General features: G+C 35.0%; 1 protein-coding gene across 3 annotated transcripts in view; it reads right to left on the bottom strand.

The window, feature by feature from the left end:
• Positions 1–678: 678 nt before the first annotated feature.
• ZDHHC17 (zDHHC palmitoyltransferase 17) overlaps positions 679–26,438 on the bottom strand; it is an 80,891-nt gene continuing 55,131 nt past the window's right edge. The window contains exons 10-18 of one of the 3 annotated variants that reach the window (XR_012629221.1): positions 25,012–25,112; positions 17,203–17,327; positions 13,844–13,906; positions 12,422–12,515; positions 8,506–8,589; positions 7,954–8,111; positions 5,753–5,847; positions 2,464–3,844; positions 679–944 (exon numbers count right to left, since the gene is read on the bottom strand). Coding sequence is in view for 2 of the 3 variants with exons in the window: in XM_074870630.1 (XP_074726731.1) it covers positions 3,706–3,844; positions 5,753–5,847; positions 7,954–8,111; positions 8,506–8,589; positions 12,422–12,515; positions 13,844–13,906; positions 17,203–17,327; positions 25,012–25,112 (859 nt within the window). In the remaining variant the exon portion in view is untranslated. Of the gene's footprint in view, positions 3,845–5,752; positions 5,848–7,953; positions 8,112–8,505; positions 8,590–12,421; positions 12,516–13,843; positions 13,907–17,202; positions 17,328–25,011; positions 25,113–26,438 lie in introns of all 3 variants that reach the window. The other 2 variants (XM_074870630.1, XM_074870631.1) reach the window with 2 other exon arrangements.

The following is a 26,438-nucleotide window of genomic DNA, read 5'->3' as shown; positions in this document are numbered from 1 at the left end:
AGAACCATTGCTTGGGGAAGGGGAGAACAGCACCAACGATCCTTGATGTCAATACTGAACCCACATCCAGCAGAAAACACAGAGACTTTTTTCTGCCCATTAGGTGTGCTCTTAAGTCCTAGCTCTATACTTTAATACATATTGCTGGCTATAAATATCCTGATTAAGTTCCAGCTGGGATAGTTACCTTGTTTCTACTCAAAAATCTAACCTTTAGCATGGACCAGAAGAGCCAAGGTATTGTCTTGTGCAAGTGCCATCTAGAATCACACACATCTTGGTCATACCTCCGAGCCCTATGTTGATGTCTTGTTTACCCTTAAAATACCTCAACTGCCATTAAATACATACATTTGGCCACCTGAAATGTTCCCTAGGAGAAATTCTCCCTTAAGAAGTGTTACCCTGCCAGCATGCTTTGCTCAAAAGAATGGAGCATCTAATCAGGGAATGGTAACTCTAGTACAAAATTATACTTTACCAAAACCCAGCGTGGTTTGCAGGATTTCACATTAGCACAGAACTGGGTGCACGCTATCTCTGAGACACCTATAAATCTTTCCTGAAAGACCTTACTAAAATAAGATGCAAGATAGCAGCTATTTTCTCATAGTACGGCTTCTGAAATCAGGCAGAAACAACACTGTGTGAAATCACGTCCCAAGTCAAGACAAACACTGCATCTAAGAGTCAATATTTATTTGATTAATAACTTACAAAATTTAACAGATTTAATTTATGTAAGGAGAGCTAATTTATTAAACATTTTACAGATTTTTTTGTTCACAATGTAATACATCAAGATCTCGACAGTATTAAAATAATACTTGGCACAGTTATAAATAAAGAATATACAAAAAAATCCATAGCTTAAAATGTAGTGAGGCTGTTTTACACATTAATTGAAAAAAAAAAATCTGGTGGACATCAAAGAATACAGAAACCTGCAAAGAAACAGCACATGTTTAGGGCCAAGACAAAATTCCAATTTATTCTACTTATGTCAGATTAAGTTGGTCTGATCTGCCGTTGGTCTGGATCAGCTTTGTTAAGTTCCAGAAGCAATGCAGTTTTGGTTCAACAAGTGAATTCTAAGTTTGATAACTTGACAGAAAAATGCTGCATAGTTGGCTCCCCCCTGCTTGATTTTATGATTTCACGTCAAACGATTCAGTGTTACTCAAGACAAGTTACATTTTGCACTGGAAACTTCATACATCCCAAATCCATATATGCAAGTTAATTTTCACAACTACCTACTATTGCTCAAATTCTGCAGGTCTCAACGAAACGGTCACCAGAGAGCTATTAACAAGTAAATTGTGCAGAACTCGCTACGTACTACCAAAGATCACCTCTTCTTTTGCAAACATTTTTGACACGGACTGCATGACACAATTCATGGCAGTTAATGCTACTGGGCAACTCAAACCAAAACTTGTATCATGTACTGAACTGCTCTTCTGGTGCTAGGCAATATTTAATAAAGTGGATTGAAGTTCTTCAAGTCAACCAACCCCCAACAGAAATGTGAAAAAAAAAAACAGAAACGAACAAATATGCAGAACATTACTGGTGATTAAAATAAACAACATTGTAAAGCCTTCATGCTTTTCTGATTAGAAAAAAATATGAGCAACTAATGTCAACTGTTCTCACTGAAACAGAACGTGTCCTCATTAGGATTACAAATTTTGTCTGACAAAAAAAGCAAAAGCTTCTTGCCACCCCTGTACCCAGACCTCTCCCATTAAAACTGTGTCCAAGACAATGTTGATTTTTTTCCAGTATTAAACATTCAAGTACTCTAATGCTGCACTTCTGTAAATCCTGATATCTGGTACTTGCAAACTAAGTGTGTGTCTTGAGATCAATGAACAACTACAGAAAAAATGTTTACTTGCAAATACTGAACATCAACTATTTACAGTTTCACTGCTCCTCTCACTAAGGCAAGGGCCGGGAATACCACTAGATTGCTTTATTACCTGTAATCTGCATATTACAGAAAACGCTAATTTTGCCAAGCATCAAACATGCAGTGAATTTGCAGGGCGTAATGCCTATTAACAGCAATATTGAACATCACTAAAAGCTCATTAGATATCTTCCTACATTTTTTTGGTTGAATAAAATGAAAATGAGCAGCTTTAAATACACTAAACACACACTCACAGAGAGAAAACTATTTGATAAATTATTTATATACAGATACACATTCTTTACACTGGTCTCAAACATCTGCTTTCAGGTCCCTCCCCAAACTCCCCTCACAGGTTTCTTGAACCACTGGGTTGCTACAGCACTTAGAAGAGAACTAACCTGATTCTCAGTCTCTCTGTAAACAATAGTTAAGGAAGCAGTGAACAATTCACTATGAGTATATGAAAACACCATAACAAAAATCAGTGCATCACATTCAAGAAAAGCCCCTTTGGAATGCAATTTCAGATCATTCCTTACCTTCCAAACATATCTGTAGCATGAGAACTTAAAGAAATTAAGGGTGATTTCCACGTGCCAATACACCATCTTCTTCAGAACGTTGTGTTACATTTTCTGTGTGCGCGTGCTATTATGGGGATTTTTTAATTTCTTTTTTTTTAAAGTTTGGTTTCCATTATTTTACATCCAAACAAAATAAGCATTTCAGACAACTTTGGGTTCTTCTTCTGCAGTTGCATTCAATTTAAAACTATCCTGTCTTTTTATAATTGAGATTTTTTTGCTTTCGCATCTGTGGCTTCCCCCATGCAATTTCTCTTCTAACATGTCTCCAATTACACAACATTGTACTGTATGAGGACCAAACCTAATACTGAAACATTGCTAGTTTGTAAGTTACTTACACAATTAACTCAAAGATAATTAATTTTTTCCACCTTTTTCCTGAACATTATATACGGTACTCTAGTTTTACAGGTGTATCATGCATTTAAGCAGGCCTTTAACTTTGACAGTAGAGCTTTCCTTATTTGTGCGATTGTTTATTTCAGACTATATAATCTCAGAACAGGGTTATTACAAGTATTTAGTTGTACCACTAACTGGAGGCAAAAACAATCACCAAAAAATGTGGGCAAAGTATCTTTTCTCAACATTATCTGACATGCCCTACTGCTATAATTTAACATGTTACAGTGGATTCCCACCACATGATGTTTATAACAGTATTGAAAAGCACATTTTTCAATGTACATAATACTACAGAAAATCTGTATTAAAAAAAAATCACATTACAGGAACTACAACATAGCGATCAGTGAACTCTGCCATCATGAAATTTAGTTTTATATTCTAGATTCTTGTTTCAGTGGAATTATTCATACTGGGAAATAAATTTTTCTGCTCAGCACAACGTAACTACTTATGTCAATACTTCAATAATCTCATGCTCCATTGTGAAAGACCTTAAATAAAAAACCCAACAACAAATACTGTGAATATGCTGTCGCGAATAATTCTCATGTTAAGAACTGTTAAAATCCCTTTTCGATCTTCCTCCTCTTCCTTATCAGGTTTGGCAGTCTGTTCTGTCCATTTTTACTTTTGTTAATAAAATTCTGATGAAGAGAAGGTACCTTATGATTCATCATCAGCCCTACACATAGCATGCTACTCTTCAAGGGATGCGGATTCGAGAGAGAGAGAGAAAATTTTTCAGGCACCACTCAGATATGATATGCTCACAGGATGAAGGTGGTGCTACACTAGCTGGTAGCCTGATCCTGAAGTCTGGTCATATTCTATTGTATACTGCCTTGTCCAGTCCACGATAACAGGCCGAAAAAGACCACAGCATCTGAATTCAAAGAAGTCTATAATGTTCCTTATACATCCATGGCTAAAAACAAAACAAAACCACATGTTAGTAAGCAATATCACAGCTCATCGAACAAAGTACAATATTTTTTTTGTCTACCTACAAACTCAATTCTTCACCCTTTAAGTTCCTAACTGTAGAAAACCAATTCAGTTAAGAATTATCTTAGTGCTTGCTGATGAGCAAGTTCTGAAATAGGAAGTTGTCACCAGACTGGTGAATGTTTGATCCTTGGACACAACTAAGACACTTAACTTTCTTCCACTAGCTACCAAAACTGTATGGAGAAATGTAACATATTGTTGGCAGTGCACCATCATGTAGCATAGCATGGTAATTCAGATCCCTTTCTAAGAGGAAAGTTGAATTGTACAGATGGATGCAAGATAAAACAGCATGAAGTGAACGTCTTCCTAGAATAACTTCCATTTTTATTAATATCTTTTTCTGTCATACACACTGGTTCACCGGCTGCAGGTCCAAGATCAATTAAGTCCCTAGACAACACAAAATTAAGAAAGCATTATCTGAATTAAATGAACTATTCAAGTACTTTCTGTTGCTGAATCACTTAAATGTCAAATATTTAAAATACCTACATCAAAATTCCAACATGTTGGGTTTTTTAACTTAATTACACATGGGCTGAATAGATCATGGTTTTCTGGAAGAGAAGCTCATGTTATGATATATGCAAGAGCAGGTCTAAGCAACAAGGAGATGACAACTCCTTGATGTCAATGCTTCATCTGACAGGTGATGCCAAGTCAGTTCTTTTAGACATCTGGTATTATTTTCAGCAGTCATTTTTATAATAGCAGCTATTTCAGTGAAAATAGTTTCTGAATGTGACATTAATTTGGGGACAAAACCAGTAGTTTTTTCCTATCCCGTGGACCACTCTGTGTTCTTCAAGCAAAATAATTACCTGGTTTTGTCACAACTCTAATCTGTAGGAAGACTGCAGTCAGAGAGAGATGCTTGACTGCTTACCACTAGGAGTTTTGTATGGAGAGATATTAAAAAAAGATCCCACAAATTTCTCTTCTAGCACAAAAATCAAACTGCAACAATAACACCTATCTCCTGGGTGTCACCTGAAAGAGCAGCAGATCCCACAGCAGACGCAGCATATGCAGCAGAATGAGACATGCTTCTGTCCTTTTGTTGCTCCTTTTGTAACGTGCCCTCAACCCAACACACCAGCCTCATGCCTTCATTTATTTTCTGCTTTGGCTCCACAAGCTGCTCCATGCCACCGTATTCCCATCCCAGTGCTATTTCATCCCCGAGCCCACCTCTTTCAGCTTGCACCCTCATCACTACAGAAACGAGAATCCCAACCTGCCCTTTACATACCGATACCCAAAAGCCCATGTCTCACCCATGTAACACCCACTTCAGTTCCTGGGACATCCTGCTCCCTTTCACACAAATAGCTTTGCCCATGCTCTTCCTCCTGAGCGGGAAGAAAGTGCTGCCTCTTTTCTCACAGTAAAGAGAGCAAGGGGAGCTACTGCACAGAGCAAATTCAACAGCACGCTAAAAATCATTCAGGAGAAACTGCCTGGTGTGGAAGTGAAGATCCAGGTCAACACTGACACCATGCACTAAGCAACTACCTTGGGCTTGGGCATCTGGTTTATAAAGGGAATATTTATTTCCCCATAAACTCTACAGCAAAATATGACCACTGCTGGAAAGCATTCTTTTCTGTGTTTATCCATCCCTGTCCCGGGTCACTACAAAACATTTATCACTTCCTTTAATTGGATAGAACATGTTACTGTAAAAATAGCTGACAGATTCAGCATTCTAAGTAGTGAAAATACTCTAAAAGTATTTAGCTATGTTGTTTCAGCAAGCTGCACAATTCAAATGTATGCAAGGCTACACAAATAAGAAATATGTTTACACTTTAAAACTTACTTGAACGGGCTTTCAATAGATGTGGTTGTAACTTTAAAGTGCTTGTATCTTCTTGCATTCATTCTTTCATTTGTCGTGATACCCAAGCAAGATATCTGAAGACAGGAAAAAGAGTAAACAATTTAGCTCATGTGAGAACATGCAAACAGGCCCTGCACGAGCCAGACTGAAAAAGGAGGACAAATTCACTGGTTTATATTCCTTCTTCGGAAGAAGGAATTTTTGTCTGGGGAAATTATCAGGTCTCGCCATAAACCACCATACAACAGCTGTACGAGACTGTGCAAAAGGTTTAATTTTGAAAGTGATCAGAAATAAGGCATGATCACTGAATAAACATTGACTTCTTAGTTCAAAAGAAAGAGATGTCTTTACTATATTGTCAGCTGAAGCACACTGTAAATAACAGATGATTCAGGAGTTACTTTACATAGCATTTGAATGACTTTCTTTTCCTCCCGACATTCTGGTTATAGCTCCAGTGTTGCAGTAATATAACTTTTCTGTCTGCGAGACAAAAAAAGACCAGAAAAAAGTGGGTGGGGTTTTTTTTTTGTTGCCTGTATTTTTTCATTTTACAGAATCATTTGGCTCAAAGGCTATGATTTTCTGCAACAGCTTTGCAACTATGTTAGCCTAAAAGGGTATCGTACATAAAACTGGAGTTTACTGTAATATGATGTAAATAGAAAAAAGATGTGAGAACTCCCTTAGCAGCCTTATACTACAGGAAGATAAAAATCTTGTCATTCCCAGTGAAACACAGGAAGTCAACTCTGTTGCACGTTACAAAAGCAGGAACCCTTAAAAAGTTAAGTTTGAGCTGGCTTGCCTCCTTTGGATGTACTTATTATCTCAAGCATTTTCTTTGCCTCCATGAAACCCAGTGAAGTTTCATGTCTATGTATATAAACTGGCTCTCAACAGCCAACTTTTGAAGTAGGAAGTAAAGGTTTGAAATTATTTTTCTAAGATAGTAGGCAGTGTTTGGACAATTACTCTGGTCAGTTCAATAAGAAGGACAAGTCCAAACTTTATGAAGGAGAAAAAAGAAAAGGCAGCAAGAGTAGAGGCTGTGCAGTTGCAAATCAAAAGAAGCAATTTAGAGAATGTCTTTATCAATTTCATCACTATGGCAAACTCCAAAGAGATTTGCAAGAACAATAATGAGTTTTCTATGCATAAAACTCCTAAGAAATTTAGTAATATGACTGTGTGTTCGGTTTTCATTTTTCCACGATTATTAAAGCAGTCAAATGACAATTATTTTGCTTAATTTCACTAATAGTACAAAATATTGAGATGTATTTTCCAAGCAGCATAAGTCAAAGATTCATCTGTACACAGATTGTATTAACAGGAATCCTCAATAGATCTTGATGTAAGTATGACAGAAGGCTCTCCAGAAAGTTACATGCTTATTCTGCTAGAAGTCTGGTGGGTTAGACTGCTTTGAAAGCCACCTGAAATACATGTAGTTACCTCTGCTCACTTGTCTTTGGCAGGAAAGACCTCAAAGACTGAATGGCTCTTGCTCACAAATATAAGTTTTTGAAATTTATACAAGTTGTAAATGACGAATATTGTAGAGAAAGGAGGACTAAAATTTCCTCAAAAGTTTTACCTAAGCCTTAGAAGATTATTTTTATTTCCAGGATCTCTGGAAAGATTAAATTGGTTTGTTAATGACAAGTCATACCGAAAGACTTTCAAGTCATACTTAAAGGCTTTCATATCACTTGTCTTTCCTTAAAAAAGATAAAGAAAAACTTGGGTTTGGTCAGATGTACAGTAATGTGATCTGAAATCACACTGAAGCAGTGTAACAGATTCTTGCATCCCCTTTGAAGTTAGCACCCTCTTTCTGCTAATGACACATTGCATTATTATTCCAAGTCTGACTGACAGATCTCATCCTCTATTAGTCTTTATTGCCTTTCTCTGGTCTGTTTTGCCTTTTTGTCATTCTGAGAATGGAAAGCAAGAGGTAGGTATTTTAACTTCTTGAAAAAAAAAAAAAAAAAGCACAAGTGAATGATGCCTAATATCCACAGACAACAGATGCCTGCCTCCTCCAGTGCGGCTGAGAGACTAAACACTTGGTCTTGCATAATGAACATTAAAATTTAAATGACAGAACTATTTGATATTCTTATGTTACTCCCAAGACTTAGCATTACAAATGTAGTGCTCTTCCATACCTGATACATCTGACACATGAGTAACACAGCCACCCACATGAAGTGAAAAACACTGTTTAGAAACATCCAAAACATCCACGGAGAACAGGTAGCAATCTGTGTAACATAGGTCCAAAATCCATCCTTTGCATAACTTGTCTCACAGTGGAAACCCCAGTCTGGAGAAAAAACAAAGTGTCAAAAACCATACAGAAGATTCAAGATATGCTTACTGTACATCAACATAATGCCCATGTTAGAATGTATTAAATTAAATAAGAAAATGACAATGTGGCAAAATAGTTTTACTTGCTCTCTCTTCCTTTCCCAACTCCTTGAATACATGACATATGCACATACTTGGCTGTGATGAAGAAAAAAAATCTAGGACAAAAAAAACATCATCATCTAACTTAAAATACCCAATATAGTCAATTACTAATATGCAGTTCAATTTCAGAATAAAAATATCTCAAACTCTGATAACACAGAAATCTGTACAAATCCATACCAGGAGATAAACAAAGTATTTATAAGACATTTAAAAAACCCCAAAAAACTACATTTACTCACAAGAGATACATCCATAAATCATCCAGCAGATCATAAAAAGCAGGAAGAACAGGTATCCCATAAAGTAGCGATGGTTCCCTGCTCCTAAAGTTGCACAACAGGGATCAAATTACTACACTTTCAGAAGACAGACAACACTACACCAGAAAGTTTAATTGCTTGCTTAGAAGTTCTGCTTATTATTGTATACAGAAACATTACTCTCCCGTATTAAGCCAATGTAACTTCAAGACAGTGAAATCAGCTGGTTTACTCAGTTGTGGGTTTTTTTTTTTTTACTTCTCAGACAAAGCAGCAATGTTTTATTTTCTTCAATATCTGTCACATTACAGCTGCAATTCACACAAATTAACTTCATTTGCAACCTCTTCCACAAGGTAATAAAATTCCTGATAGACAGTATTTAGAACATTGGTGACAGCTGTTGCAGAGCCCTGAACAGACAGGAATTACACATCAATAAATATTTATTAAATTCCATTAAAAAATCATCAGACTGCAGAGTTCACTTTCTTAAAAGAAATAGAAATACGAATATACAACCTCCCTTGATAATAAGCTAACTCACAACTTAGGTTTAAACCTTCTTGATGGAGCTAGCTAAAAATTAAATATCTAATAGAACTTGTAAAACAAATACATGTAACTGAACAGATGAGGCCTGACAATCTGGCTAGAACAATGAATGAGATAAAAACCATTCTGCTTAAGACAGAATTTAAATGCAAGAAAATTCAGTTACTAAAAGACTAATCTATTTTTAACATTAATCTAAATATTACATCTAAAAAGATGTCTCTTATGCGAGTACATCATAATTCTGAAGTACTCAGCCTTCCTTCTGTTTGTAAAATATGTCCACTGTTGCAACCTTCCAACAGCTCTAGGCTGTAAACTAAACCGACAGAGATGATAATGGGCTACAAAAGATTTGGCTGTCATCATCTACCACCAGCATAGCATTTACTTCTTCATTATGTCAAATGTTTTGCCTGCTAAAACAAGAGCATCCTCTGGAGGCAGAAAATAATCAAGTGCTTTTAGCAAGTGAACTGAAAGACCATATAAGTAAGAGATGAGGAAAAATACACATACAACACAAGCTAGACTAAACACAAGACATTTCCTCTTCAGACAAAATATATTGTAACATTACCTTCGATCAACTAAAAGCATATGAGAAACAGTGTTGGGAATGTTCCTAAGGTACCACTTTCATTTGCATTCTAAATTTCAGAACTGTTAAGTTTCATAAAAGACATTTTTTTAAAAAACAGAAGTTAAACTGTGATGTAGAGGTCCATCTGAGAGGCATCTGATGAGATGCTTCCTTCAGCAGCACCCTCAATAATACTAAACCAAATTCTGCTTAACAGGAAATCCGTCTGTATTTGGTAAGAACATACATGTGTAGCATGTAAAACTTTAAGAGACACAAGTACAGTCTTGGTCAGTTAAAAAAAAGACTGAAAGAAGAAAGTGGAGAAACTGCCTTTCTTCTGTATCTTAAATAAGATTGGGCAAAACACAGCACTATTCCCTACAGTTTCACCCTGGACTGGCAGGAACACAGTCAGTTATCCTCCACAGTTAAAACACTGCTGTAAGAATTGTTTCTAATCGCTTTTATTATATTATACATAAGTAGTAACATACAATAAAGATAACTGATTTTTTATGGATGGAGTTATATTACATGATTTAGATAGTTTGTTCATGTCTTACTTTTTCCTACTTTTAGCTCCTTGAAGAACCACCTTGACTGGGAAGAACAGTGATCATTATTCTAAACCATCAAATAATTTCTCATATTACACAAGTGACCTTCTGAGTCACTGCTATCAGAACAATAATTCAGTACAACGACAGCATAACCCATGTGACTTAACGGTTTAAAATTTGGCTCTAGCTCCTTTCATGCTATTACTTGAAAACAAAATTTCTGTGGCAAGTCTGCAGTTTGTGTTTGAAATGTAACTACAAGTTTAATAAAATCTGTTATTTTTCGTTTTCAAAGAACCAACTGAAAAAAACAAAATGCTGTTCTGATACTCCATTAAAAAGATAGAGACTTGCTCACTGTAATTTTAACTAAAATTTTGCAGGTATGATGAAAATAATTTTCCTCAATTGCCAATTTATTTATTTTTCGAATAGTCTGCACTTCTTGGTCAACCTCTTCAGAAAGGTAAAAATATTCTCTCTCAATCTCTTCGTGTGCCAAATTTTAACCCCAAAGGATTTATTTTAGTGTCTGTACACACTCTTATAATATTTCTCAGTCCTATCTTTAGTAAAATCCTTATCCTTCTAACACATTTGAAGGAAGTCTACACAAAACATTTCCAAATTCCACCTTTCCAGAAAAGCGCGATTCATGTTTCCCTTTTTGGCAAACATACCATGAATGCTGTTTTAAGAATGGATTCTGGTTTGTAATCCTATGCTTGGAGTCACCATGTACCAGTCTGCGACAGAGAAACCATATAAGGTCATTTAGACCATCACTCCCTCCAGTTCAGGGCTGTTCCCATAGTGTGATTTCTAATGCTTTTTTCCCAGCATACTTTCAAGATCCTAATGTTTACTTTTATGTCCAGTTATCCCAATCTGTACAAGACCATTAGTAAGAGGATTCTGCTTTTCCATCATCATTGATTTTTAAAAACCATTTCCTCCACCTAATACCGTTACTCACATACTCTTTTATTACACACAAAGGTCTTTCCTCCCCCGTCTGTTTTATGCTTTTCTAGTTACTGATTAAAATACTGGATTTTTCTGTCCCATTAACAAGTACTCCTCAGCACTCTTGTAAAACAGTCACTAAACACCCTCCAAAACCTGAGCCCATGCCCTCCTGCCTGTTTTAATCAAAGATGTCTTAGTTCTTCACTGTAAAACATCTAAAATATAAATGAAAAGTAGCTCAGGTAGGAAATCAATAGGAAATATAAAATAGAAGGGAGTGATGTAAGCCTATCTTATCACTTTAGTGATGTTCTATTACAATTCAAATACTAGCATTGACTATTTTACTCTTGATCGTAAGACCAAACTACTGTGACTATCCATTATTATATGTATTTGGAAGGACTACAATGAAGCATTTATTGGCTGCCAGCTGTCAATGAATCCAGGCCCTAATTCCTCCCCAAGATTAAAGTTGCCTCTGCTTGTGTCCTAAAAAAATAAACCAGTGAAGCAAGCTGGACTCATTTCCTACCTCTGAAATCTTCAGTGCTCCCTGAATAATAATGGTTATCAAATAAGTTTCTCAAAAGGTATGACAGGGAATAGTAGCATTTAGAGACTTTATCCCTGTTCTATATCTTTCCTTTCATCATTACTGGGGAGAATAAATGACTACCTGGGGGGTCAAAAAGAGGAGAATACCTCAATAGGAAGTCATTCTGTATCTAACTGCTATAATCATGACACTTTTGAATACATATACTTTCCCATTAAATTACTGAAAATTATTGGTAAAGATGGAAATTTGTATCTTATGTAATGGATAATAGTCAGCTGTGGAATTGGTACATGCCTTTTCTGCAGATATTAAAAAACAGTTAAGCTTTGCATCTTTTAACTACTAGGGTTTATGTTAATAAAAATATATGCATAGGAAACTGAATTAGACACAGAACAATTTTGAGGATGGGTATATAATAGACAATACAAATGAGAATAATGCAGAGAATCACATGCAGAAAAAGAAAGTTAAGCTCAATGTTGAAAATGGTTTTCCTTCTACCAAAAGTCCTCAACAGTTCTTCTCAGTCTTTGGCAGAAGCCAAGTCACTTTCACCATGAAATCAGAATAGCCAAAACTGTCCAACACCCAGAGTCAATTTCAGAAGCTTTTCCCTTCTTTACCTGTTAAGACAACATTGTATTTTAGCAAATGACTCACCTACACAGTTACCCACCCATGGGCAGTGGTGATCGAACTTCGCTATACATCGATTGCATACACCACAGTGTTTGGACCTCACTGGTTTCCGTATCTGTAACGGTTATTAACATTCGTTTAGAAAAGCAAAAAAACCCTGACATATTTTAAATAGAAACCCCCCCTCAATTTAAACATGAATTGATTTTGTTGTTGTTAACCCCTTGGAGAACTTCAAACTTGATACTAATTTTTAAAGCAGTCTTGGCTATTAAGCTTAATCTATACACTATTTAACACAAGCATCTATACAACCGCACTGAAATTATTTTCACACTATTTGTTATACAAGGACTTTTTTCTTCCCATACAAAGTTCTCCTAGCTATTAAGCTTTGTATAGCAACCAGCTTCATTTCAGCTTTTTAACAATGAAAATACAGAATGAGTTTGAGTTCCACAATTCTGTCAGCATCATTCATAACTGAGTTTTAACATAAACTCTTACAGCTTGATTTCTAAAGACAGGAATATAACTCAACAAGTAGAACTTGGTGGAATTTAAAATGCTAAGTTATTCCCAACAATTTTTTTTAAAAGGTTATGTTTCAAAAGAAATATAAAATGGCAGTAGAAAAAGAACTGATATTAAAGTGTTATGAGATATATACATATATACACACACACAGTTTTTAAGGTGTCACATCTGTATTTATTTTTCCAGACACAGCTTTAGGAATATTAACATCATTCATGTTCTATATAGGTCAGAACATTACAGTGTAACACTGATGACATTGATAATTTTATATTTATAGGTAACTTTCTAAAAAAGAAATGCATTACATTTACTACGGTTACTTTTTTCCCCCCCTTAAGCAGTTGTTTTCTTTTAAATTTTCTGTGCTGAAACTAAGTATTAACTACTCCAAGAAAAGTATGTGCTCGCAATTTGGCAAGCTTTACCAGAATTAATATTTATTTTTTACCCCTCTCCTGATTACTGCCAAATTGACAAATACACTTGATTTTTGAAGAAAAAAAAGAAAAAAAAAATTCCTAGAACCACCACATAATTTTACTGTGAGTTACAGAGGTGGTGAAATGTGACCTGTGATTTTCATAACCTGTTAGGTATATCACCATCTTGGTAGACATATGGGATACTTGGATTTTGACACTGGCAAGTTATTTCCACAGTGATAATTTTTTTTCCTCTTACTGTTGCAGGGTTTTTTTTTGTACAGATACATTATTTATTGAAAACACTGCTTAAATTAAAGATTACAAATAAATCCTGCCCTTGAAATTGCATTATTAAGGCCAAAAACCTGATCAGTATAGGAAGATCTAATTTTGGCCTAGCATTTAAAAAAAAAAAAAAAAAAAGGGGGGGGGGTGGGGGTGGGAATCAGTGCTGCAATTGATTAAAAAAATACACTACCAAGCAGGTACTGCAGAATATACTGAGGTCCAGACTTCCTGTCTCTGCAAGTTCTACTATTGTCTGCAGAAAAACAGAAAAGGGAAACAAAAATTGTAATTTAGCATATAAGCAAATGCTTACAACCATATAATAGCTGCTTTTTAGACCCAGGGTTGTGAACTCTATTCATTTCAAGTACTTTCTACACACAGGAACAACTTAAAATTCAGGTGAAACTGATTTTAGACCTACTTTATTAAACCAATATGCACATTTGCTTCTAAGTTAATTCTAGCTTATACTTATTCCTACTCTATCTAGGTTTAATTAGAGAAAAAGCAAGCTTATATTAATTTTGATATATCCACACAGTGATTAGCACCAGTTTGACTAACCTGTTGTTAAACATATTAAAATTAATGCAGCTAGATTTCCAAACAGGAACACACATAAAACTAGCTAGCAGGATCAGCCAGTCCAAAAACTAGACTTCTTTCCAGAAGTATCTCATCAAAACCTTTAAATCTATATTAACCTCTTTCCTCAGATGTTGAAGCTTCAAGAAAGAAAAGAAATCATGCAAACCAAACCTCCTCTTACAGATAATTTTATACTTATGGGTCAAAGTAATACACAGAAGTAGGTGTCAGTTAAAGCATACCTATACCTTCACACTAAATGATAGGTTTTTTTATTTTGTACACTCCTTCAATATCCACTTCACTGTTGCAATAGAAAGAACCTATTATTCCATTAAATTGTTTCCAACAATTTTTAAAATTCAGCAGCTGAAATTATGCCATGCGGGACTTAAATAACATTTGCAACATATGGAAAATATCCTGAAAACATCTTTTGCCAGAATAGCCTTCCTTGAACCAGAAGGAATTTGCTCAGAGTAGTAAATAGCCTAATGGCAAATAGATTAATCTACTACTCCCTTTCAAATCATGTATATCATATGCATCAAGGTGGTTTCTAACTGCAAAAGCAATGAAATAGTCCTTACAACTATTTTCTCATCATAGCAATATAACTTCCTTAACTAGATGATGACCACTAAGGTGGGTATCTTGACTGAAGTCACAGAAGTTTTCCTCCCGAATACTACACTTAATAACTGGTTCAGAAAAAATTATGGAAACTTTTCCTCAAAGTAACCAGTAAAAGCTACAGTCTGCACTTCAGGGGTAAACCAGTGTCTTAATGCTTTCCCTGCTGAACTCAGGTAAATGAGGAACAATCTTTTTTTCTCACACTTCTAAGCTCTTAAAGTTGGACTATTTTTTCTCCTCGCTTGTTGTAGTTCATTTGTTATTGGCCCAGTAATCTTGCCTCCACCACTGCCACCCTTCAGATCCCCTATCCAACCAGCCACTGCTATTCACAAGCCCTTCTATGTTCCTCTTGCAGCTTACCAACTTCAGTACTCTACGTCCCTTTCTCCTCCCCCTCTGCCATCCCTCACTGCTCTAACATTTCCCACCACTACAGGACTTGAAATTAAAGGGCCTCCCTCACAAGAGTAACTTTTGTAAATAAACCAGATGAACAGAAAGAAAAAAAGAACAACGAGACATATCTACCATCATCTCAATGCTGCCGGTGTGGCTTTTGATACCTTGGACAATTTCATAGCTGCTCTGATTTCAGTGGGAGTATACACTACACCACAGACTAACGAAAGGGTGCACAAAGGAAATACAAGGTGTGATGCTCAACACTGGAGCTCAGTATTGTCCACAAGCAAGATCCCAAAGCTCCGGAGAACGGAACTGAACAAGAGCAGATAAATAACTTCTAAATATAACTCTCATCAAAGCTTATAACAGAGACCAGAAGCACTCAAGTTAGAGCCACATTGTTGTGCTTTGTAAACCTTGGGTCTATTTTCTATGCTTTTGAACTATTGAAAAACTTTATTTATTATTTATTCACTTATTTTAAGAGTGACTTGGGTTATTTTGTAACACAAAAGAAAGGACATGACATATCAGAAGAATAAACATCTGAAATTGTTGCTTACTACACATTTTCAAAAAGATACTTAACTTGGTCATGTGGAATTAAAAGAATTTTTTTTTTGCTTATCCCAAAGGCTAACTCAACATTAAACATCTGGAGACAAATTATGAAAATGTGAGAAAGCACTACATCGCACGAAGGTAAGACACACACCCTACAGTGGCTTATATCCCGGTAATAGACCATTTTACAATTTGCTTAGCTGCAACCTAAGAAATCCAAAACATTCATACCCATAGGCATCTGCCTGAAGAAGTTGCATTTTACAATTCCTATCCAGTTCAGCAAGGCTTTTGTAACCACACTTAACTACTTAAGCAACTAGATCAAATTAATTGCATATTTGTGCAATTTGCTGAATCCAAACCAAAGTGCAGCTGCTGACTATTCTATTTAATTTAGTCCAGTTGAAGGAAGAGAATTTAGTCTGGAATTTACTTTGGCAAATTTGCAGTAACAGAAAGGGAGTTTGCAGAGTAAATCTGCACATCAACTAACAACTCAGTTATAACCCACTAGAGAATACAAAAATAATTTCAGGTATCGCAACCATCCTTTTAAAGGCTATTATGTTTTCATTCCTACATAAGGCTGTAATTCCAAGTGGTCTGATGTCAATCAGCATGGGTGTTTTCACAAGTGACCATGAAGTAGAAGCTCAAAACTCACTTTTGGTGGGATGTGAGGTTCTCGGAAACTTAACCAAAGTGAAACAAAAAAAAATGCTTCTGCTGCTTGTATAATTTTGGCATATTCAATGCTCAGTTTGGCTCCTAAGAACAATGCACTTAAAAGAAATCAGAAATGCTAATAATAGTGTAATAACATCTTAGAGAGATACCAGTAATCATCCATATTTTTTCTAATACTTATACCAAAACAAAACACCAGCCCAGATTTCCAGGGGTTTTGGCTGGTTTAGTTGCAAAATGTTCATCAGCTTAATACTTTCAGACACAAATGTAAGGAAAATTAGAGGTGCTTAAAAGTCTGGAAAGTTTTTATAAAATCAAATTAACTAACACTTTTCCCATAATGGGTTATTTATTTCAGTAAGGCAAAATTCTGAAGCTTCACATTTTCATTTTCACCCAACTGCTTGTTAAACTTTTTATCTTGAAAATTTAAGTTGCAATTTTATATTGTTACTCAAAACGACCAAAATGCACCTTCACACCAGTAAGACTTGAACATATATTCCAAATCTGAGAAAAGAAGCGTGGAAGACTTTTCAACATTTTAGATCTTTTGTTATTCAACAACTTACTGAAATTTCATTTATTGAACAACAAACTACTCTGACCAACTGGTGGCAGGCTGCTGAAGAAGTTTGATATAAATCATGGCTTTACCTTTTTCTTTTGTTCTTCCGTGGCTTTGATGATTCCTGGATCAGATTTCCAGGATTTTCCAAAATTGTAGAAAAGTGCAACGCTATTAGCAAGGAATGGAAGATGTATAAAGAAAAAATTGAGATGTGTTTGAAGTCAAGGAATCTGAAGTTTTAAAACAAATTTCCTCTTGAAAATACCCACTGGTAATTCTGAAATAGAATTTAAATAAATTCAATTTTTATGGATGTCTTTGAGTCACTGTCTTCTGAATTAACAAAATTCAGCGCTGCTGTAAGAACCAGCTTGGTATTCAGTATTTTCTATCGCTCAAACTTGAAAACTTACTTTTTCAAATGCTGTTCTCCATGAGGAATTTCTAAAGCACTTACCCTTCTAAAGAATGAATAATGATAGTTCAGTTTTTGTGATTATTTTCCCTTTTAAATAAATTAAATTCCATGAAACTTATCTTCTTAAAAGTATTTCCTGTTCTCACAATAAACATTTCAGAGCTCTATTTATAAGATAGGCATTTGACCGCCTATGTCTTCAGTGACTCGAAATTCCCGTTAGATGACAGAAAGGACTGTTTCTAGCCATAGAAGGAATTGTGCTGTAACGACCACTGTTGCATGGCCATCACATCTCAACACCAATTATCTCCAAGAAAAGTACTGTCTGAAACCTGTCCCCATTATAAGGTGATACCCATATTTTACATCAGTGAAAGTTATTTTTAACATACTAATAATACATGCAATACTTACAAAAACACAGGATTTGGTATTCTCTGGAAGTGTTTATAAAATCAATACCATATAAAGACAGAAAAAACCCATTAGTTTTAAAATATATTTCCTGTGTTGAATGAGTTGCCATATAACATGCCCAGTCTTACAGCACTTGACATTTCTTCATTTAGCAATGATGTTGAAAAACGAAATCCTTCAGACATGCGTCGTTCGCAAAAGGTGGAAAATTATTTACTCTGATAAACCTACAAAAGACCTGAAAAACCTGACTAAAGATACCTGTCAGTCATAACTGCAAGGAGATGTCATATTTGACAAAGCTTAGGTGGCAGAAGCTTCTACAGCATTATCCAGGCAAAAAGTACACTTTAGGCACAAATCATTGCACACCCAAATTACATTATATTCTGAGTAACTTGATGAATATTTCTCTCTACTTCAGTAGTCATTAGAACTTCTACTGTAATTAAAGTTTAATATATTGTGTGTTTGTCTTACAAAACCCTGAATATAAGACTTAAAATAAAGCACTATGTGGCAAACTGTACCGAACTGGTATATAACACTTCAAAGACCACAACAATTTTTTGCATGCATTGAAAAAATCGGATTTTGAAGTCAGAGTAGATGTTCAAACATATTGTGCTATATACGTACAAGTATATGCTATTGTGTTGGACTATCCTTACAAGTATATTCTATTGTGTTTGACCACTCTTGGAAAAAACGTTTATTGAAGGCATTAAGCAGTATTAAGAAAAAAAATACATAAACCATTGATAATCAAATCTACATAGTACAGATACAAGCAAATATTAATAGACACAAAATTTCTACAGAATAACAGTAAGTATCTCAAATCCTTCTACACGGCTCTTGTGATGTGAAAGAACCCTGAAATTAATAAATACAAGTAAGGCCCCTTTTTGACTTCTGAAATGCTAACAAAGTCTCATTGTTCATGTGAAGCATATCACGAATAACTTTTGTATTCCTTCTACTGGGGGGAGGAATTGGCTGTGAATTTCTAATAAAAAAAAATTGGCAAGTTAAAATTTTAATCATGTACCTTATATAGTAGGATGCTAGTATTAATTCACTAAAGGCTAATTAATCTTTCCTCTAATAATCTGTTTCCAGCAAATTTGTAACAGGGGAAAAAACACCAGCTACACTATAACCTAAACACTCTCAGTTCAGTTTGATACAATACAGATCAAAAGCTCTGACTTTAGTATTTATACAATCTAATTTCTTCCTATTTTTCTTCTAAAATTGCCTGCTGCCAGGAATAAGCTGGTTCAACTTATTTGTATAGTTAGAGAGAGATGACATTTTCTTTAGGACACTAAAAGTATCACGGGGGTTTTGCTACAACAGTGAAAACTGTTTTTTCATTAAAAGTACCTTAATCAGACATCTGTTACAAACAATAAAGGTAAAACTGAAAAAAATACTACCCATTCCTATTTACTATACATCATGTGTAGACTCATGACAGGGGGAAAGACAATTTATTTTCTATCCATTAGAAGGGTTTTTATAACCTTAAAAGTTTGGAATTGCTTTTTACTGACTGAAATTTGGACAACCTGTGTGATAAAGAAGCTGTCCATGGATCCAACCCACACTAGGAGAAATTCAGTATGCAGAATTTTTCTGAACTTACCCTTCCCCCATTTTACTCCATAAAATACAGAGAGAGTGTAGGAGACTTCCCACAGAGTCTAAGTTTTGCCTTTCCTTTTATCACGGTGGTGTGAGATGAGTGCAATGCTGACAGTGTAAACGGTGGCAGATAAGATGCTTCTGTGCTGAGGATGGAAGATGTTGGGAGACTACACGAGAAAGTAAAATTAAGTACAGATGAGCAGTAACTACATAAACGGAGAAAGACACAGTCAGCAGTATTTTTCATTAGCATCTTCAAAAACCCACCAGACTTTGAAGGAGAAAGGAAAGTTAGAGTTGGTCTTCTCCAGGATATTTCTGGCATCCGATGTAGATAAACAACTCCAACTGTGGGATTCATCTCACTACCTTAAATCACTCAGTATGTCTTTATACACAGCTGGAAGGAAAAAGTCACATCCAATCTATCTTCAGGATCAAGATATTTAAATTAAGTCAGAGAAGCAGTGCCCTACAAGTGGCTATTTTTCTCCACTGGCTACAAAGAAAGCTTAAGCAACTAGCTCAGATTTGGATGTCCACACTAGATGTATCTAAAATTATGTTGAACTCCCCTCTGACATTTGTTTCCAGAGAGATCTTAGCAACTTTTATCACAGACATCTCTCAAAACTCTCCATATGCAAGAAACCCTTGTAGGTTTGCATTAGCTACAGGGTAGGGAATTGTTTCGCCAGAGTGCCTAGTTTTGTCCTAACATCCTCATTTACAATTATGCAAGGAAAAATACATTACCATATTATTAAGGGTTGCAAAATACATGATAATAGCAGGCATTCACCTTTTGCCCGGTCACCAATTTGCTGTCTTTTATGAGGTTTCCCCAGTTTTCCTTGTGAGAGACAAAGCAGAAACATCCAGAAAACACTTTCTACTTTTAGTCCTAATCAATATCCTTTCATTATTAGAACAACAGGATGAATATTATTCCAGGAAACCACTTAAAACCAAGAAGACCATCTCATTAAAAAGAAAATTAAAAACCAACAAGCACCCCACAACTCATGAGCGAGGTAAACATGTGATGAGCTAATTTATTTTTCATCCTGGACTACAGACTATGTAAAAGGACCCAAACACATGCAGCTTCCTACTATGACAGCTACACGTCATACAAGAGTCTGAAACTAAGCCAAAGTGCACATTACATACCAAGATGCTTCCTTCCACTAACTACAAGTCCAGTAATAAAATCCTTTTCTCCTGAAGAGAAAAATCTGCAGCCAGTATAAACTGCCAGAGATCAATAAATGCTAATGAACCTGCCAAATTTTAAGAGCTATACATAGGGATTCAGGAGGCCAGATAGATAACAGGAGGTAGCTACACAAGAAGCCTCATTTGACTAGGCACTTATAAGACAAAATCCATTTTTAATCAACTGAAGCTCTGCAAAAGCTCTCTACCTCCATCTTCTAGCTAACAAAAAATTTCAAAAAACAATTCTAGCTTGCAAAAAAAAAAAAATCAATTCATTTCCATCTCCCCCAATTTTGTTTTATAAAATTTACTTAGTTTTTTAACTTAGAAAAAGTATTTAGATATGAGAACAGAAGTTCTGAATAGCTGGGCCTGGGGTTTGGATTGTTTGAGTCTTTTGTTCCTCTAGAAACACGGCTGCTGGCTTCTTTCTTTCTCCATGCAAGGCTTTTCGATGTCTTCCTGAAGCTAATTTCGGTAATATGAATGGGTTTTTTTGTTTTTAACTGCTTAACTGCACCAACTGGTCTGTTACAGTTTTTAAAACAATATGCTATTGTAACCGCTTTGTGAAAGCATGAAAATCATAATGAATTCTCTTACACCCAATATTTAAAATGATCCCTAATTGAAAAAGTATTCAGTGTTTGTTTTCTTTCACCTAAAACCCATCAATACCTGAAGTATATTTGAAATAAGATAATCAATATAGTATTAGTCAATGATAAATTATTTCTAAAATTATAAATTGGATTATATCATGTTATTATCTTAGCATTGCAAGTAGTATGCTATACCAAAAAACCTTAATTGATGAAAACTGCACACTCCCGTTTGCACCAAATGGAAGTGGTAGAACCAAAAAAAAATACTGTGAATATTTTGGGTTATAGAAAACCTGACATCTTAGAATAACAGAGCAGTGTAAGAACCTTCTGACAAAACAGGCACTATTTGTTCAGCTGGTACTAAAAAGGCTGTGTGAACAACTGAGATATGAACTTGGTACATGTGCCCTGAACTTTTACAGGACACAAGAGAACGTTCTACCTATAAATGCTAATGAAAAAGAATGAAATGTGAAATTCTAGTCTCACTTTATTAAAAGTATACTTTAAAATACTTCGTTTTTTTCCTTTAAAAATAAAACTAAATTAAAATACAGTGATTTAGTGTGTAGGATTTTTGAGGGCATTTACCCCTACTCTGCAAACAGTAGAAGATTAGAATACACTAAACAGAGCAAGACATAAGTGTCCTTTGGTATGGGCAAAATACAGTTAAAGGGAAGTAGCAAAACAGTTCAAGCAAGCATAGACTCATAGATCCATAAATACAGAACTTAATTTCCTCATTCCCAGCAAGAATAGGATTTCTATTTTAACAAATATACCAGACTCAGAAGCTGCTGAAAAAAATCCAATAAAATGGAAACATTTACAAAAATTCAGTACACTGAATTCATCTAAACTGTTTCAATTTGCTTTCAGGATTGTGATGCGTCTTTTAGAAGACAGATCATTAAGCCTGAGATTTATATCATATGACCACCCTGAAATTCAAGAAAACGCACTGCTAATCTTTCAGTTTGTTCTTTATGATACATTGTTCTGACTGCCCTTTTCTGTCTCACTAGGCTTACATCCAGAAGATCAGATGATCTTCCAGACACCTTCAGCATATCTACAAGAAAATTCTTACCAAGCACCTGAATATTAAAGTAACACTTGCAGTAATTTAAACCTTTATATCATAAATAAAGCTCCAGTAAAACAATTCATTATAGTTGTTTAAGGTTAGAAACTTTCTTCTTGAGCAAAAGATGGTCAGAATTTGTGAAAACTACCATGACAGGTTTTATCACTTGAACATTAGAGTATAAACTAGTACTCTGGTCTGTTGTAAGTAATCATAAAAAGCTCTAAAAATACAAGAATCCTTTCTCCAACCATAATGCTGTGCCTCATGCTATAAAAATAGAGCAGGCATGCAATTTCTTTTTCTTCCAATAAAGCTACAGGGCAATTTTCCAGAAGAAGAAGAATGGATTTGGAATCTTATTACAAAGACTTCCAATTAAAAATCACCAATTAAAGGAAGATGGCCTCAAGCACTAAGTCTCTAAAACTGCTTGTCAAAGAATAGTGTCAGCTCTAATGAAAGTAATTAGTAACTGAAGTTTTTAGACTAGTACTTCTGTGTGCAAAAAGATTGTTGCAAAGGTTTTGAGGCACCCACCCTAAATTACAGAAGCAATACAGTATTTTACTGACATTCTGAAGTCAGACTTTATTAGGGTAATTAATTGTCTATAGTTACTACTCCTAGTGGACAATTAACATTATTCTGTGACAAACAAACCACAAAGTTCAAGTTATGTTAATCAGAATGGCTAACAAAAATAAAAATCTAAGCAAGTTGGTACTAATATGAAGAAAATACAAACTTTAGTAGGATAAAAATCTCACAATTTGCCAGCCTTAAGGGACACCTTTCTACATCATGATAGAGGCCATCATGAAGTTGTGTTGGCTCTGTAGCCATGTTAATATGGTCAAGAACTTTGATTTAAACTTGCACACGTTCTTAGATTGGTTTAAGCTTATGTTATGTTAGCACAAGAAAACATTTTACAGTAGCTCAAAATTTGCAACCCAAAGCATGTAGCAGCATTAGCAAACATGAGTTTCTAAATAAAACCTATAAGGTATGGAGAGCTGAGATTCAGAACTGAGGTGGTGTAGTTATAATAACTCCCTCAGAAACTTGTACTATACTATTTGCCAAAAGTCAGGTTTTCTTAACAAAAAGAACAGAAAAACAATGCCCGTCTAGAGGCATGACATATTTAAACTGTTCTACTCCATTCCATAAAAACTGGAAAATTATACCTCCATTTTTAACTACCGCTTTTTAAAATGGTTTACATATTCATTCAAGTGTACTTGCTTTCCTCATTCTGCAGTTACTAGTAAATTTAAGTAAAAACACAGAAAATCAGGCCAGGCAGAGAGACTGTTAGTATGATCAGCGTTTCTAAATAACTACTTCAAGATATACTCGTGCTAATATTGATAGATTTTTTTAAAATTTTTTTTTTTTTACTTAACAGCTGCTAGATTTTCATTTTTTGATTTTTTTAAACGTGGAATAGGAGTCATCTCCAGTCACATGGGACTGCTATTATTCATAGCAGCACCTTTGCAAAACACTGTCAGCATGAAAGCAGGGTCTCTTCTCTATTCTCAACCCAAAAATGTGAGGTTCATTTAGCTAAGGTTGGAGAACATATTAACAAGATGACGAAAGGGTTGCACTACTACTATCCTATTTCACGGTAATTCCTTTGAGGATGAAAAGAAAGCCAGTTTCTAGAAAAGTCAAGCCAACAGCCATCGTAAATATTAAGTTCACTTCAACTATTTACAACTATAAGAGCTACGTTAAATATTTAATAAAACATTAAATCTCTACTTTGTTTTCTTGGTTATTGTAATTACAATACCCAAGAAAGTAGATGAAAAATTTCAATCTCTTTCCTTAATGTGGATAACTGACATTCTTCAGTGAACTCTGAATCAACTTCTACCCTTGTGAGCATGAAAAGTTCCTATCTAGGCAGACAGTCAAAAACATAAGAAGATGGGCACATGATGAATCTCTATAATCTAGTGTTGTTAATACATACATATTCAAAGACTGAAAATACAGTTAACAAATGTATCTAAAGTTTGTATGAAGTGGAATTTACAAAATCTTTAGGAAAAACTAACTATAAAGCTAATTCCACCAGGATTGATGTATATGATAAAATTACCTACTGCTTTTCAAGAAAGCAGTGTCTAAAAATGCAGTCAGTTACACCTTGTCACCTCACAGCCAGAGCGTATTTTACACAGTTGCTTACATTTCCCCCACTTAAGAAACTGACCAAGCACAGGAAATTTTGCAGACTACTGTAAGTCAATTTTGAGGAAAATCTTTAAATTACTGAAGCAAAGCAACAGAATGCACATTTTTAAAGCGATAATTACCATCAATATAGAAAGCAATGTTTAATGGAGATAGCCATTTTAAATTTTTAATTGGTTTACTTACTCTTATATGTAGGATATATCTAGGTATTACCTCATACTACTAACATGAAAAAATATTACTTATTACTGTACACAAAAAAGGATATCATTCCAAAACCAAAAGAACCATGTCACGTACATCCAGAATTTCGTTGCCAAGTATATTCCAAGAGGCAGTGCACTGTGCATGGAGTGATCAAAGAAAGACCTGTAAAGTAGGAGCAATGTTACATGATAAGTTTTGACTTATAAAATGTAAATCTGGAACCACTGCTTATGAAAAACGCTTCCCGTTAAAATATGTACTATATGTGATTTTGCAAATATGCCATAAAAACATTTTCCTCACTTTTACCTTCAAAATTCATGAGAAATTCCCGTTTTCAACCTGTCTAGATAAAGGGTCATGACTGAAAGTTAGTTAATTAAAATTTATATATTTACCTCTGAAGTGAATGTCAAGTACTGGTCAAGAAAGGTAGAATGAGTAAATACCCATACTAAAACTCACCGTGAAAGCAGTCAGAAACCTGTGAGATTCCTAGTCATGGACAGTGGTTGCAAACTACATTTACTTAAGAGATTACAATGCTAAAGATATTTTGGAAACCCATAAAATGAAAATTACATGTTAAAATTACTTCAGTAAGAAAAAAAGCTTAAGAGACCTTGGTGTTATCAGCCTGCATACTTGAAATATTTCAGATTCTTGAATCTTTTGCTTCTGTTACAGTTGCCAATAGAAAGTCGGGAAAAAAACCAGATTAATTAATTTCCCATCTCACTAGATTTTCTAAATTTAAGATAGAATGCTGCTACTTTAATTAAAAAAATAATAATTAAGCCGTCAAAACTATTTTCACCTTCTTATACTCTTGCATTTTAAAGACTATTCTGAGAGAAGTTGAATTGAGACAAACTAGGTTAGTGACTAGGTTACTCCATATTCAAGAAAAATTGCTAAACATATTAAGAGTCACACTCTAAACTGCTAAACTCCTTGAAATGAAACTTCTTCCATCATCTACCTAAACATTCTTACATCGATGCATTTTTCTTTTTGCCCTGTTGGTGCCCTCAGGGCTGCTACAGACAAACGTGTGCGTGGAGAAGTTTCCATCTCAGTCCTTCACTCCCTTGCAGTAACTGTGTCTTCTCTAATGGAAATTTCTTAGGTCTTGTGAGAAAATACTACAAGGAAGATGAGCTAACATGGTGAGTAATAAGTGAATATACATTTGGACACACAATACTCAGCAGTAATCTTTCAGCAATTTCTGTGCATTTTTTTTATGTGTGAAAGGAGGATGGAGGAAAACACAGCTAAACAGATCAGCTAAAATTCAACAGAAAGGAAATACTACTAGAATAACATCAAAAGTTTCATTCAAACCTGGACTTCGTGAAAAACACTTCAAAAAGTATTTATACTAAACATTAAGCAAAGCATAAGAGAAAGTAAGAATGTTAATCCTGAATATGTATCAGGGAGGTCAAAAATATAAAACTTGACATAACACAGATCTTAAAAACC

Source organism: Strix uralensis, chromosome 5 (assembly GCF_047716275.1).
Source record: "Strix uralensis isolate ZFMK-TIS-50842 chromosome 5, bStrUra1, whole genome shotgun sequence".
Lineage (NCBI taxonomy): Eukaryota > Metazoa > Chordata > Aves > Strigiformes > Strigidae > Strix > Strix uralensis.
This window is presented reverse-complemented; position numbering and strand designations above follow the sequence as displayed.